At 52.8% G+C, this 14,200-nt stretch overlaps 1 protein-coding gene across 27 annotated transcripts in view; it reads left to right on the top strand.

Moving 5' to 3' along the window:
• Positions 1-14,200, top strand: part of CATIP (ciliogenesis associated TTC17 interacting protein) — a 169,192-nt gene that overhangs the window by 22,860 nt on the left and 132,132 nt on the right. For 23 of the 27 annotated variants that reach the window (XM_029605068.1, XM_029605067.1, XM_029605071.1 and 20 more), the window contains exon 3: positions 12,266-12,340. The exons of the other annotated variants lie outside the window; for them this stretch is intronic. In XM_029605068.1, coding sequence (XP_029460928.1) covers positions 12,266-12,340 — 75 coding nt within the window. The remainder of the gene's footprint in view (positions 1-12,265; positions 12,341-14,200) is intronic. 27 annotated transcript variants of the gene reach the window in all.

Raw genomic sequence — 14,200 nt, 5'->3', positions numbered from 1 at the left:
GTATTTATGTATGTTTGTTTCTTAGCCCCTGAGGCAGCCACATGGTTGTGGCGAAACTCGGCCTGAGTCGGGCATCCTTTATTGTTTTATGCGTCTCCAGGCAATAAAGATTTGAAAAAGACATTCTTGAGGCATCTATTTTCCTATTGTTGTGTCCCCTACCTCATCTGCGGCGGCGACCCGCCGTGGCAGCCTCGGAGGAAACCCCTGATCGAGTGCGCGCTGCCCCGGCACGGGCCCCTGGCCTGACCGCCGGGTGAAGAGCCGTCTCTGCTCCATCCCCGCGCCGGCCATGCAGCCTTTCCTCCGCGGAGGAAATTCAAGTGGCCGCTGCCATCCTTAGGGGCGAGGCTGCGCCCCCTTCTGAGATTTAAAGGGACCTGATCCCTTTAACAAGCCTCACCTGTTCTTGATCAGCCTGAGCAGGGGAAGTATATAGGGAGACTTCCTCTGCTCATTCCCTGACTTGGCAACGTCCTCCAGCGCTGTCTAGTCTGCTCGCCTTGGTGAGTTCCTTGAGCTTTGGATCTTGTTCCTGTTTCGTCTTGGTTTTTCCTGGTTCCTGACTTCGGATTGGCTTACGGTGATTCTCTGGCGTCTGACTTCGGATTGGCAAGCGGTGATTCTCTGGTGTGACCTCGGACTGGCAAGTGACGACCCTCTGGCTCTTGACCTAGGACTTCTTCTTGACCATCGCCTCCAAGGGCTCGCCTAAGTCCCAGTGGCCCGGGTCCATATGGGCTCCTCCTGGGGGGACCGCGGGCTTCCAGGGGTGAAGCTCCAGTTGGCCCTTGCACCGTACGTCTGACCTTTCAGGGGTCCACCTAAGTCCCAACGGTCTGGGTCCCTACGGGCTCCTCCTGGGGGGACCGCGGACTTCCAGTGGTAAAGACACACCTCCGTTCCTTGACGTCCCGACTCTTCGTCTGTCTCCACACTCGCCTCTGTCTTCTGTGCCAAGGGTCAGGTGGTCACCACTTCTGTTCCTGCCTCGCCGCCCGACGGGAGAGCCTACGGATCTTCCTCCAAGGTATACCATCCTCCCGTCGACCCAAGGGTCCACAAGCCCGAGCATAACACCTATGTTTGCTCACGGCTTTTCTAGATCGCCTGCCTTGTTGCTTTTTGGGCCGGATTGGGTGGTGGTCATCACAGATGCCAGCCTTTGGGGCTGGGGGGCTGTTTATTTGGGCAAATCTGTGCAGGGACTATGATCGTCGATGGAAGAAGTGTAGTCCATCAATCGTCTGGAGACGAGGGCAGTTCGCAGAGTTTCTGCCCTTGGTCCGCGGTTGGATGGTGCGAGTTTTCTCAGACAACACGACCACGGTGGCTTACATCAACCGTCAAAGGGGTACCAAGAGTCCTGCGGTGGCGCAGGAAGTTCAGCTGTTTTTGAGTGGGTGGAACGCCAGCTCGAGGGGATTGCTGCCTCGCACGTAACAGGAGTCGACAACGTTCAGGCGGATTACCTCAGTCGACAACTGCTGGATCCGGGAGAATGGGAACTTTCTCCGGGGGCCTGGAATCTCCTTTGCGAACGGTGGGGGCTCCTCATTTTGATCTTATGGCAACCAGCCTCAATGCCAAGACTCAGAGGTTCTTTAGCCGTCGGAGAGAGTCGGGGCAGTAGGGCTAGATGCCCTGGTGTGTCCGTGGCCGACCGGTTTTCTCCTGTATGTCTTCCCTCCATGGCCGCTCACAGCAAGGGCTCTCAGATGGATAGAATGTCATCCGGGATTGGCCGTAGTGGTTGAGCCGGAGTGGTTTTGCCATTCTTGGTTCGCGGATCTGCTTCGGCTGTTGGTGGACAGGCCTCTGCGTCTGTCGCACTTACTAAACCTACTGCATCAGGGTCCTATATATTCGGATCGGGAGGATCACTTCTATCTCGCGGCCTGGCTTTTGAGAAGAGGCGATTGCATGTGAAAGGATATTCTGATTCAGTGATTGCCACTCTTCTACAAGCACAGCGTCCTTCTACCTCTTTGGCTTATTCCAGGGTCTGGAGAGTGTTTGAGACCTGGTGTGGGCAACAGGGATTGGACCCTCTTCAGGTTTCCATTTCCAATATTTTGTCCTCTTTGCAGGAGGGCTTATCTAAGGGGTTGGCCCATAGTTCCCTTTGGGTCCAGGTTACAGCCTTAGATTGTTTCAGAGGGAAGGTACAGGGGAAAGCGTTGGCTTCCCATCCGGATTTGATGCGTTTTCTACGGTGGGTCAAACACCTCCATCCGCCTTTGCATAGCATTTGTCCGGAGTGGATCCTCAACCTGGTGTTGAAAGTCCTTTGCGAGGAGCCTTTCGAGCCTTTGGGTCGCACATCGGTGAATACACTTACCCTGAAGACGGTCTTTTTGGTGGCTATCTGTTTGGCTAGGCGGATTTCGGAATTGCAAGCGCTGTCTTGCCGTGATCCATTTCTCCAGATTTCGTCGGACAAGATATCCTTGAGGACAGTGCCTTCTTTTCTCCCCAACGTGGTTTCGGCCTTTCATGTGAACTAATCCATGGAATTGCCTGGGTTTCCGGATTGGGCTCGGGATCCCTTGATAGGTCGAGAGCTCCAATTGGATGTGCGACGCATGATGTTGCGGTACTTAAAGGTCACTAACGCTTTCCGTTGCTCTGATCATTTATTTGTCCTGTTCGGGGGAACAAGGAAGGGGGAGAAGGCGTCTAAATCTTCGTTGTCCTGCTGGTTAAAAGAAACGATCTCTGCGGCTTATGTCGCCAAAGGGAGAGCGGTTCCGGTGGGTCTGAGGACACATTCGACAAGAACTCGGGCGGCGTCTTGGGCTGAGTGTCAGCTAGTGTCTCCTCAGGAGATCTGTAGGGCCGCGGTGTGGTCCTCATTACACACTTTCACCAAGCATTACCGTTTGGATGTGCAGGCTCTGGAGGAAGTCCTGTTTGGAGAGAGTGTTCTTCAAGCGGGTCTTTCGGGTTCCCTCCCAGTGTAGGAGGGCTTTGGTTCATCCCATTTGCCTGGACTGATCTTGGTATGTTCAGGAAAGGAAAATTGGTACTTATCTGCTAATTTTCGTTCCTGTAATACCACAGATCAGTCCAGAGGCCCGCCCTGAGGATCTATGCCGAAAGACTGCTGTATTTGTTTGCAAAGCAGAATTGCTATTTATTGACTAAGTTTTTCAATTATTGAATTTTTTTTCATTGGTTGTTCCAGTTGGTCAGGGGTATCCATTTGGGAACCTTTTTCGTCCTTTGATAAAGTTTGGTTTCTTGGCTTGGATATCGAGTAATACTGAGGGACTGCAAGTGGCGCTCTCGTACATGTGGCAGTGCCCAAAGTTTTGTTCTCTACCTCCATCTGCTGGTAGGGATGAATAAAACCCATTCCCTGTACGTACCAGGATCAGTCCAGGACACCTGGGTTGTGACTCCGCACCAGTAGATGGAGACAGACTAAAACTTGTGGGCGGAGCATATATGCCCCTGTGCCAGTCACAGCCCCTCAGTCTTACTCTGTCTCCAGTAGGTGGTGCAGGTCTGGTCACAGCCCTGTCGGGCCTGATTCTGTGTGGTTAGTCAGGTTCGCTTTTGTGGTTGATTTTATTAGGCCTAACTTGGTTTTTTTCTTCAAATTGGGTTTTATTTAATCTTGTTTAATTCTAGTCCCAGTTGCCCTGCCTCCCTGGGGAGTTGAGAGGTCCTGAGGGGACTACCCTCCCCAGGTTGAGGCCGCTGCTAGGGTTGAGGACCCGGCTGGACTAGTAGCAGCGTCAGGGGTGACACCGGGGAGCCCGGTTCACTCACCCCTGCAGGACATAGGGCTTTTCAGCACCTGGGACAGCGTTTTTTCTTATTTAAAAAAAAAAAAAAAAAAAAAAGTGTTTTTACTTTTGTTTTCAGTCGGCTCTCCGTTCCCTGGCGTTGCGCTCCGTTCCGCTCGAGGGGGGGGCGTCTTCGGCAGGGGGGAGGTCGCCGATTTTCGCCGCGTTGAATTTTTGTGTTTATTCGGCGTCCCTCAGTGCTTTTCGGCGCGTCTTTGGTTTCCCGCGGTTTTTTGCAGGGCCGCGCGGCTCGCAGTGCAGGGCCTGCGACTCGGCGCGCGCGCGTCTCTCCCGGGACGGGCTTTGCTCGGCCTGCGTCCCGGGAGACGAGGGATCGTCGGCGGCTCCTCGGGGGGCCCGTTCCCGGGTCGCGCGATCGCCGTCGCAAGGGGGGGGTCCCCCTGATAGGCCTCCTGACCCGTTCCTGGTCAGCGCGGGAATGGCGGCCATTTTGTCTACCGGCCGGGTAGCTTCGCGGGAAACGGTGGGGGCCTCGGTTTTACCTCCTACGCTTTCCCCGCAGCGGGGTGCAGCGGTGGAGGTCCCTTCAGAGGGGCCCCAGTCCCGGGGGCATTCGGAAAGCGACGCAACGGATTCGGGCAAGTTTTCTGAAGATTTGGCGCTTTTGCTGCGCCGTTCTAAGCGCAGCAAGCGCAGACGGGGGGACGCCTCGCGTTCAAGGGTCCACCGGTCCCCGCCGCAGAAGAAGATGGCAAGGAGGGTGGCGAAGACCACCCAGAGAGCGGCCTGGGGCAAACGGCTTCCCCGAGGGGTGCCGCAGAACTCGGATTCCGAAGATACCTCCGGGGCGGACACAGAGGCCTCCGAGGAGCCCCTGCCTGGGGCCGGGACGGCAGCAGCAGATGGCTCGGCGCAGCCCAGTACAGGTAAAGGAGCGCAGGCCGTCGACGGAGATGACCCCAAGGTGGTGCGTCTGTTCCGCAGAGAGGAACTGTCGCCACTCATTCCGGCCATTCTCCAGGAGCTGGGGATTGAGGCTCCTCCGGTGGTGGTCCGCCAGGAGGCAAATATGGATCCTGTTCTGATTGGGTTCACAGGGCCGGCGGTCGTTTTTCATTTTTTCGTCCACGGATATCCTCTTCAAGGAATGGGATACTCCGGAGTTAGGTCTGAAGGTCAGCAAGGCCATGGACAAACTTTACCCTTTGCCGGAGGACGCGCTAGAGCTCCTCCGACTCCCAAAGGTGGATTCGGCAGTGTCAGCTGTCACGAAGAGGTCTACCATCCCGGTCACGGGAGCGACAGCCCTCCGGGATATTCAAGACCGTACGTTGGAGGTTCAACTCAAAATATTTTTGAGGTTTCTGCCCTAGGGGTGCGTGCCGCCAGTTGCACAAATTTTGCTATGCGTGCTAGTCTGCGCTGGACTCAAGTCCTGCAGGCGAATGCGGGTCTCTCTTCAGAGGAGGCTTCCCAAGCTGACAGATTGGAGGCGGCCATTGCCTATGGCGCGGATGCATTCCATGATCTTTTGCGCACCTCAGCTAGGTCCATGGTGGCAGCGGTGTCGGCACGTCGTCTCCTTTGGCTGCGCAATTGGGCAGCGGATGGCTCTTCCAAGGCTCACCTCGGGGCTTTGCCTTTTAAGGGGACATTGCTGTTCGGCAAGGAGTTGGACGATTTGATGGTTTACCTGGGGGAGAACCGAGCGTTTAAGCTGCCGGAGGATAGGACCCGGTCGAGATTTTCCTTTTCAGGCAGAGCCCGGTTCAGGGGGCCCAGGAAGTCTAGGCCACAAAGATCCTCTGGACCCTAGGCCGTCTTCCTCTCGGTACACCCAGTGGCAGCAGTCCTTTCGGGGCAAACGTTTTGGCCGGCAAGGAGGGGCCCCGTCGGGTGCGGGGTCCAAGCCTTCGCAATGAAGTTCGGCCGGCCCATCCCTCGTCGCGTCCTCGGCACGCTGTTCCAAACGTGGGGACGCGTCTATCCTTATTCCTCGAGGAATGGGCCAGCGTGACATCGGATCAATGGGTCCTCGACGTGATAAAACATGGCTACGAGTTAGATTTGGCTCGCATCCCAACGGACAAATTCCTGGTCTCACCCTGCAAGGATCCCAAGAAGAAGGCGGCGGTGCTAGATACCATCCAAAGACTAGAAAGACTGGGAGCCATCTCGCCGGTTCCGGCCGCTCAGTACGGCAAGGGCCGGTACTCCATTTACTTCTTAGTCTCCAAGAGAGACGGCACTTTCCGCCCAATTCTGGATCTGAAAGGAGTCAACAGATGCCTTCGAGTCCCTCACTTCAAAATGGAGACCATTCGGTCAGTGATCGCGTCAGTGCGTCCCGGCGAATTCCTGGCGTCCCTAGATCTCACAGAAGCATACCTTCATGTGGAAATTCAACCAGCGTTTCAGCGGTTTCTGAGGTTTGGCATTCTGGGCAGGCACTTCCAGTTCCGGGCGCTTCCGTTCGGCCTGGCGACAGCGCCTCGGACATTCACGAAAGTGATGGTGGTCGTGGCGGCGCAGTTGCGGCGGGAAGGCCTGCTGGTTCACCCTTACCTCGACGATTGGCTGAGCCGGGCGAAGTCTCAGAGTCTGTGTCGGCAGGCGGTGGCCAGGGTGTTACAGCTCTTGCAGTCCCTGGGCTGGGTGGTCAACTTCAACAAGAGTTATCTCGAACCTCTCAGTCCTTGGAATATCTTGGAGCCCTGTTCGACACGTAGCGAGGCAGTGTGATTCTCTCGCAGGACCGGATATGCAAACTGCAGTCTCAGGTGCTACGTTTTTGTTGCTACACCGGCCACGAGTCTGCGATTACCTGACGGTTCTGGGGTCTATGGCATCCAAGCTGGCGTTAGTCCCTTGGGCGTTCGCTCATCTATGGCCGCTGCAGTCCTCATTGCTTTCCCTCTGGAAACCGGTTTCCGAGGATTTCTATCTACCTCTACCTCTCGAGGGGCAGGCGCGATCCAGCCTGAGCTGGAAGTCGGTTCAGGGTCTGTGGTCAGTCGCAGACCCGGTGGTCTATCAACCGGCTGGAGACCAGAGCGGTCCGTCTGGCGCTGCAAGCTTTTCTACCCCTCGTGCGCGGACAGGCGGTCCGGGTATGGTCGGACAACGCTACCACCGTGGCTTACATCAATCGCCAGGGAGGGACAAGAAGTCCTCTAGTGGCGGAGGAGGCGCGGCTCTGGATGCTCTGGGCAGAACGGCATCTCAGCCATCTCGTGGCTTCCCACATAGTGGGAATCGACAACGTCCAGGCGGATTTTCTCAGTCGTCACCGCTTGGATCCCGGAGAGTGGGAGTTGGCGGACGAGGCGTTTCTCTTCATTCGCCGGACTTGGGGAATGCCCCACATGGATCTGATGGCCACCTGGCACGACGCGAAGGCTCCGCGATTTTACAGTCGACGTCGCGAAAGGGGAGCAGAAGGAGTCGACGCGTTGGTGCTTCCCTGGCCGGTGGATGTGCTTCTCTATGTGTTCCCACCGTGGCCCATGATCGGAAAGATCCTACGGCGCATAGAATTGCATCCATCCAATGTGATCATGGTGGCGCCGGAGTGGCCACGCCGTCCGTGGTTTGCGGACCTGGTCCAGCTGTCAGTGGCCGCACCCCTTCGTCTACAGGGATTCCCGGGGTTCCTTCGTCAGGGCCCCGTCTGTTTGGAGGATGTGGCTCACTTTTGTCTCGCAGCATGGTTTTTGAGAGGTATCGGTTGAAGAGCAAAGGCTATTCGGATGCGGTCGTTGCTACGTTGCTGAGATCCAGAAAACAGTCTACGTCCCTAGCTTATGTTCGGGTCTGGGTAGTTTTTTGAGGAATGGTGCATGGAGTGGGGCCTAGACCCCACTTCCGCTTCTATTCCCGATATTCTGGCTTTTTTTTTTCCAGGCGGGGCTCGCCGAAGGTTTAGCGTGTAATTCCCTTCGGGTTCAAGTGGCGGCGCTTGGCTGTTTGCGTGGTAAGGTCCGGGGGATCTCTCTGGCTCTCCACCCGGATATCTCCCGCTTTCTTAGGGGGGCTAAGCACCTCCGTCCTCCGTTGCGGCCCCCTTGCCCGTCTTGGAACCTCAACTGGGTACTCTCAGCCTTATGCTCAGTGCCGTTTTGAGCCCCTGAAACGTTCTACGCTCAAGGATTTCACCTTGAAGACCGTATTCCTAGTGGCGATTGCATCGGCCCGTCGTGTTTTCAGAATTACAGGCGTTGTCCTGTAGGGAGACCTTCTTGCGCATCTCCGATTCGGTGGTCTCCTTGCGGACGGTTACCTCCTTCCTTCCTAAGGTCGTGTCGTCGTTCCATTTGAATCAGTCAATTGAACTTCCCGCTTTCTTGGTTGCGGAGTCTTCGGACCCGAAAACATATAGAAACATAGAAACATAGAAATGACGGCAGAAGAAGACCAACCGGTCCATCCAGTCTGCCCAGCAAGCTTCACACATTTGTTCTCATACTTAACTGTTTCTCTTGGCTCTTAGTAACCTTATGTTCTAATTCCCTTTTCACCCCCACCATTAATGTAGAGAGCAGTGCTGGAGCTGCTTCCAAGTGAAATATTAAGTTTGATTAGTTGGGTAAGCTGCAGCATAGCTCTCTGCCATGAAGCAGAGGGCAATGCTGGAAATGTGTGAAGTATCAGTTTTTCTTTTCCCCTGTCATTGAAGCAAGGAGTCATGCCGGACATGCACCGAAAGTGAAGCATGCCTTGAAAGTCACATTAACTATCATCAAATATTGAAAAGCCTAATAATTGGTAATACCTATAAGCCCATGAACCCATCCCTGTTTTTTTTTCTTTTTTTCTTTTCTTTTTTTAATTGGGAGATGGATGCCCTTCATCCTTCTACTCTGTGAAGGTGGACACCTACCACCGGCCACTGGCATCCCGCTCCGTTAATGCCTCTGTGGCTACTGCCGCTCCATGCAGTGTTTTACTACCTGCTCTTTATATGCGTCCTCTAGAACTGATGGATCCCATCCCTGGGTTTTTTTTATTATTTATTTAATTGGGAGATGACAGCCCTCCATCCTTCCGCTCCGTGAAGGTGGACACCTACCACTGGCTACTGGCATCCCGCTCCGTGAATGCCTCTGTGGCTACTGCCGCTCTGTGCAGTATTTTACTACCTGCTCTTTATATGGACACCTACCACTGGCCACTGGCATCCCGCTCCGTGAATGCCTCTGTGGCTACTGCCGCTCCGTGCAGTATTTTACTACCTGCTCTTTATATGTGTCCTCTAGACCTGATGGATCCCATCCCTGTTTTGTTTTTTGTTTTTGTTTTTTATTTAATTGGGAGATGACAGCCCTACATCCTTCCGCTCCATGAAGGTGGACACCTACCACTGGCCACTGGCATCCCGCTCCGTGAATGCCTCTGTGGCTACTGCCGCTCCGTGCAGTATTTTACTACCTGCTCTTTATATGCGTCCACTGGACCTGATGGATCCACAATATTTATCCCATGCCCCTTTGAAGTGCTTCACAGTTTTGGACTTCACCACTTCCTCCGGAAGGGCATTCCAGGCATCCACCACTCTCTCCGTGAAGAAATTCTTCCTGACATTGGTTCTTAGTCTTCCTCCTTGGAGCCTCAGCTCGTGACCTCTGGTTCTGCTGATTTTTTTCTGTTGGAAAAGGTTTGTCATTGTCTTTGGATCGTTAAAGTTTTTCAAGTATCTGAAAGTTTGAATCATATCACCCCTGCTCCTCCTTTCCTCCAGGGTGTACATATTTAGATTCTTCAATCTCTCCTCGTATGTCAACCGATGAAGACCCTCCACCTTCCTGGTCGCCCTTCTCTGTACCGCCTCCAACTTGTCCTTGTCTCTTTGTAGATACGGTCTCCAGAACTGAACACAGTACTCCAGGTGAGGCCTCACCAAGGACCTGTACAAGGGGATTATCACTTCCCTTTTCTTACTCGATATTCCTCTCTCTATGCATCCCAGCATTCTTCTGGCTTTTGCAATCGCCTTGTCGCATTGTTTCGCCGACTTCATATCATTAGACACTATCACCCCAAGGTCTCTCTCCTGCTCCGTGCACATCAGCCTTTCCCCCCCCATCGAATACAGTTCATTCGGATTTCCACTCCCCAAATGCATGACTTTGCACTTCTTGGCATTGAATTTCAGCTGCCATATCTTCGACCACTCTTCCAGCTTCCTTAAATCCCGTCTCATTCTCTCCACTCCTTCCGGCGTGTCCACTCTGTTGCAGATCTTAGTGTCGTCCGCAAAAAGACAAACCTTACCTTCTATCCCGTCCGCAATGTCGCTCACAAAGATATTGAACAGGACCGGTCCCAACACCGATCCTTGCGGTACACCACTTAAAACCGCTCTCTCTTCAGAGAAAGTTCCATTTACCATCACGCATTGTCTTCTGTCCGTCAACCAGTTTGCAATCCAGGTCACCACTTCGGCACTCACTCCCAAGCTTTTTGTTTTATTCACCAGTCTCCTGTGCGGAACCGTATCAAAAGCTTTGCTGAAATCCAAGTAGATGACATCTAGCGCTCTTCCTTGATCCAATTCCTTGGTTACCCAGTCGAAAAAGTCAATCAGATTTGTCTGACAGGATCTTCCCCTGGTGAATCCATGCTGCCTCTGGTCCATCAATTCTCCGGACTGTAGATATTTCACTATTCTCTCTTTCAACAGTGACTCCATTACTTTTCCCACCACCGAAGTGAGGCTAACCGGTCTGTAGTTACCAGCCTCTTCTCTGTTCCCACTCTTGTGAAGCGGGACCACCACCGCTCTTCTCCAATCACTCGGCACCACTCCCGTTTCTAGGGATCTATTGAACAGGTCACACAGCGGACCCGCCAGCACATCTCTGAGCTCCCTCAGAATCCTTGGATGAATCCCATCAGGCCCCATGGCTTTGTCCACTTTCAGATTCTTTAGCTCTTCCCATACATTTTCTACTGTAAAATGATTTTCATCTATTCCACTACCCTCCAGCTTCTTGTGTAGAAATGGTCCTTCTCCAGGGTCTTCTTTAGTGAATACAGAGCTGAAGTATTCATTTAATATTTCTGCCATTTCTTCGTCTCTCTCCACACATTGATCATTTCCACCTTTCAATTTCACTATACCACTATGGACTTTTCTCTTTTCGCTGATGTATCTGAAAAATGTTTTGTCACCATTTTTTATCTCCTTGGCAATCCTCTCTTCCGCTTGACTTTTTGCCAACTTGATTAATTTCTTCGTCTCCCTCAGTTGAATCAAATATTCTTCTTTGTGCTCCTCCCTTTGGGATCTTTTATATTTTTTGAATGCTGTTCTTTTAGCTTTAATTTTGTCAGCCACCTCGTTTGAGAACCAGATAGGTTTCATTTTCCTTTTGCTTTTCTTTACATTTCTAACATAAAGAGTAGTTGCCTTGGTGATTGCTCCTTTTAGATTGATCCACTGCTGATCCACATCTCTCTCATTCTCCCATCCATTTAGTTCTTCCTCTAGGTACTTCCCCAGAGAAACAAAAGACTTGAGAAAACTAGATGTGCGGAGGTCCCGGCTTCGCTATCTGGAGGTTACTAATCCGTTTCGGGTGACGGATCTTCTGTTTGTGTTAACTTCGGGTCCAAAGAAAGGTGCTGCGGCGTCCCGCACGACAATTGCCCGTTGGCTCAAGGAAGCCATTGGTTCTGCGTACATTCTGCGCGGAAAATCGCCGCCGGTGGGTCTTCGGGCTCATTCGACACGCTTTGCAGGGCGGATACCTGGAAGTCGTTGCATACCTTCATTAAACATTGCCGGTTGGATGTTCAGGCTACTGAAGCTGGGGGTTTTGGAGAGAGGGTACTCCGAGCGGGACTCTCTGCTTCCCACCCTCGGTAAGTTAGCTCTGGTACATCCCAGGTGTCCTGGACTGATCCTGGTACGTACAGGGAAAGGAAAATTAGTTTCTTACCTGATAATTTTCGTTCCTGTAGTACCAAGGATCAGTCCAGGATCCCGCCCGCAGTGTTGCGTTATAGTAACGGAGAGTCCGCTCATTATTGTGTTTTTCAGTACGCTGATCCATTCGCTCTCCCGGTTGGGGAGTCTGGTTCCTGTAGGGGTGTTGGTTTTCTTTTCCCTACCAAGTTGTATGGTTAGCTATGGTTGCCTTTTGGCTTTTGTCTACTTTGACATTACGTATGACTGAGGGGCTGTGACTGGCACAGGGGCATATATGCTCCGCCCACAAGTTTTAGTCTGTCTCCATCTACTGGTGCGGAGTCACAACCCAGGTGTCCTGGACTGATCCTTGGTACTACAGGAACGAAAATTATCAGGTAAGAAACTAATTTTCCTTTTGTCTGGACTGATCTGTGGCATTACAGGAACGAAAATTAGCAGGAAAGTACTAATTTTCCTATATTGTATATTTGTAAATATTTTGTTTTTTTATAAATGAATGAGAATTACTTTGCTATTCCAGTATTGGATCTTCAACATAATGTTCTAATTAGCTCCATTTTCCTTTATTTTGCCCAAGGATCTGAAGAGAAAACTCTGACAGTGGCTGAGGAGACCAAACCACCTGAGCCAGAGAAAGTTGGTGAAGATGCTGGTTGGTATCACCAATCTCTGTTCTGTCCTTACAGTCAGCACCTGTTGTTCTAGTACAGAGAGCAAAACAGGACTCCACCAGGGCACCTCACTCCTGCCCTGCCTCACCTGCTATTCCAGTACTGAGAGCCCCACACTCACCTCTGCCAATGCACCTCACTCCTGCCCTGCCTCACCTGCTATTCCAGTACTGAGAGCCCCACACTCACCTCTGCCAATGCACCTCACTCCTGCCCCTCCTCACCTGCTATTCCAGTACTGAGAGCCCCACACTCACCTCTGCCAATGCACCTCACTCCTGCCCTGCCTCACCTGCTATTCCAGTACTGAGACCCCCACACTCACCTCTGCCAATGCACCTCACTCCTGCCCTGCCTCACCTGTTTTTCCAGTACTGAGAGCCCCACACTCACCTCTGCCAATGCACCTCACTCCTGCCCTGCAGCCCTCGACATGCATTTCTGCTAATGCACCTCATTCCTTCCTTGAATCACCCTCTGGTATTCCAATACTGATACCTTCACACACAGCACTGCTAATGCACTACATTCCTGCCCTGAAGACCTCCTGCTATTCTAATACTGAGACCCCCACACTCACCTCTGCCAATACATCTCACTTCTGTACTGCAGTAATCCCCCTGCTATTCCAGTAGTGAGACCTCCGCACACAGCTCTGCTATTGCACCTCACTCCTGCCCTTTAATGAAATGGAGACCTCAGTCATGAGCACAATCTGGGAAATCAGGCGCCAAGAAAAAGAGCAGTGCACCCCCCCAATCTAGAGAGCATTCTGGGATAACCTGAAAGCATTACCCGTATGTTAAAGAACACATCATATAATAATTTCTGAATGTTTTATGCATATTCTTGTAAATAAGGTGAATATTGTATATTTGTAAATATTTTGTTGTTTATAAATGAATGAGAATTACTTTGCTATTCCAGTATTGGATCTTCAACATAATGTTCTAATTCCCTGTACGTACCAGGATCAGTCCAGGACACCTGGGTTGTGACTCCGCACCAGTAGATGGAGACAGACTAAAACTTGTGGGCGGAGCATATATGCCCCTGTGCCAGTCACAGCCCCTCAGTCTTACTCTGTCTCCAGTAGGTGGTGCAGGTCAGGTCACAGCTCCTTCCTGCCCTGGTTCTGGTACTCCGTCAGGGTCGGTTCTTTCTTTTCTTGGTTTTAGGCCAGTTTTTAGTGTTTTTAATTGGGATTTTGATTTTTGTTAAATTGTCCCTGAGGTCCCGTCCGCCCTGTCTCCCAGGGGGGTTGTGAGGTCCTGAGGGGACTACCCCCCCCTGGTTGAGGCCGCTGCTAGGGTCGAGGACCAGGCTTTCCCAGTAGCAGCGTCAGGGGTGACACCGGGGAACCCGGTTCACTCACCCCTGCTGGACTAGGGCTCCAGGACCGTGGACAGCGACAAGCGTTGTTTGTAAAAAAAAAAAAAAAAAAAATGTTTTACTTTTGTTTTCGGTTCTCTCTGGCTTCAGCTCTCTGCTGCTTTGCGTCGCCGCTCCGTGGGGTCTCCGGGGGGGGCGCCGCTGGCAGGGGGGAGGCCGGGGGGGGCCGGTTTCGCTAAATTTAATTTTTCTCCCGTTGCGCTCTTCGCCGCGGCTCGTCGGCATGCCTCGTGGCTCGGCCTGTAGGGCCTGCGGCTCGGCGCGCGCGCGGCTTTAGCACGGTGCTCTGTGTGCGGCCTGCTTCCCGGGCAGAGAGGGGTCATCCGAGGCACCTCGGGGGGCTCGATCCCGCAGTGCACGATCGCCGCCGCGCAGGGGGGGGGCTCGGCAGAGCGGCCCCAAGACTTTTTCCCGCTGAGCGCGGGAGTGGCGGCCATTTTGGCCTCGGA

Source organism: Rhinatrema bivittatum, chromosome 6, assembly GCF_901001135.1.
Source record: "Rhinatrema bivittatum chromosome 6, aRhiBiv1.1, whole genome shotgun sequence".
NCBI classification, from domain to species: Eukaryota; Metazoa; Chordata; class Amphibia; order Gymnophiona; family Rhinatrematidae; genus Rhinatrema; species Rhinatrema bivittatum.
Note: the sequence above shows the minus strand (reverse complement) of the source record. Positions and strands in the feature narration are given on the sequence as shown.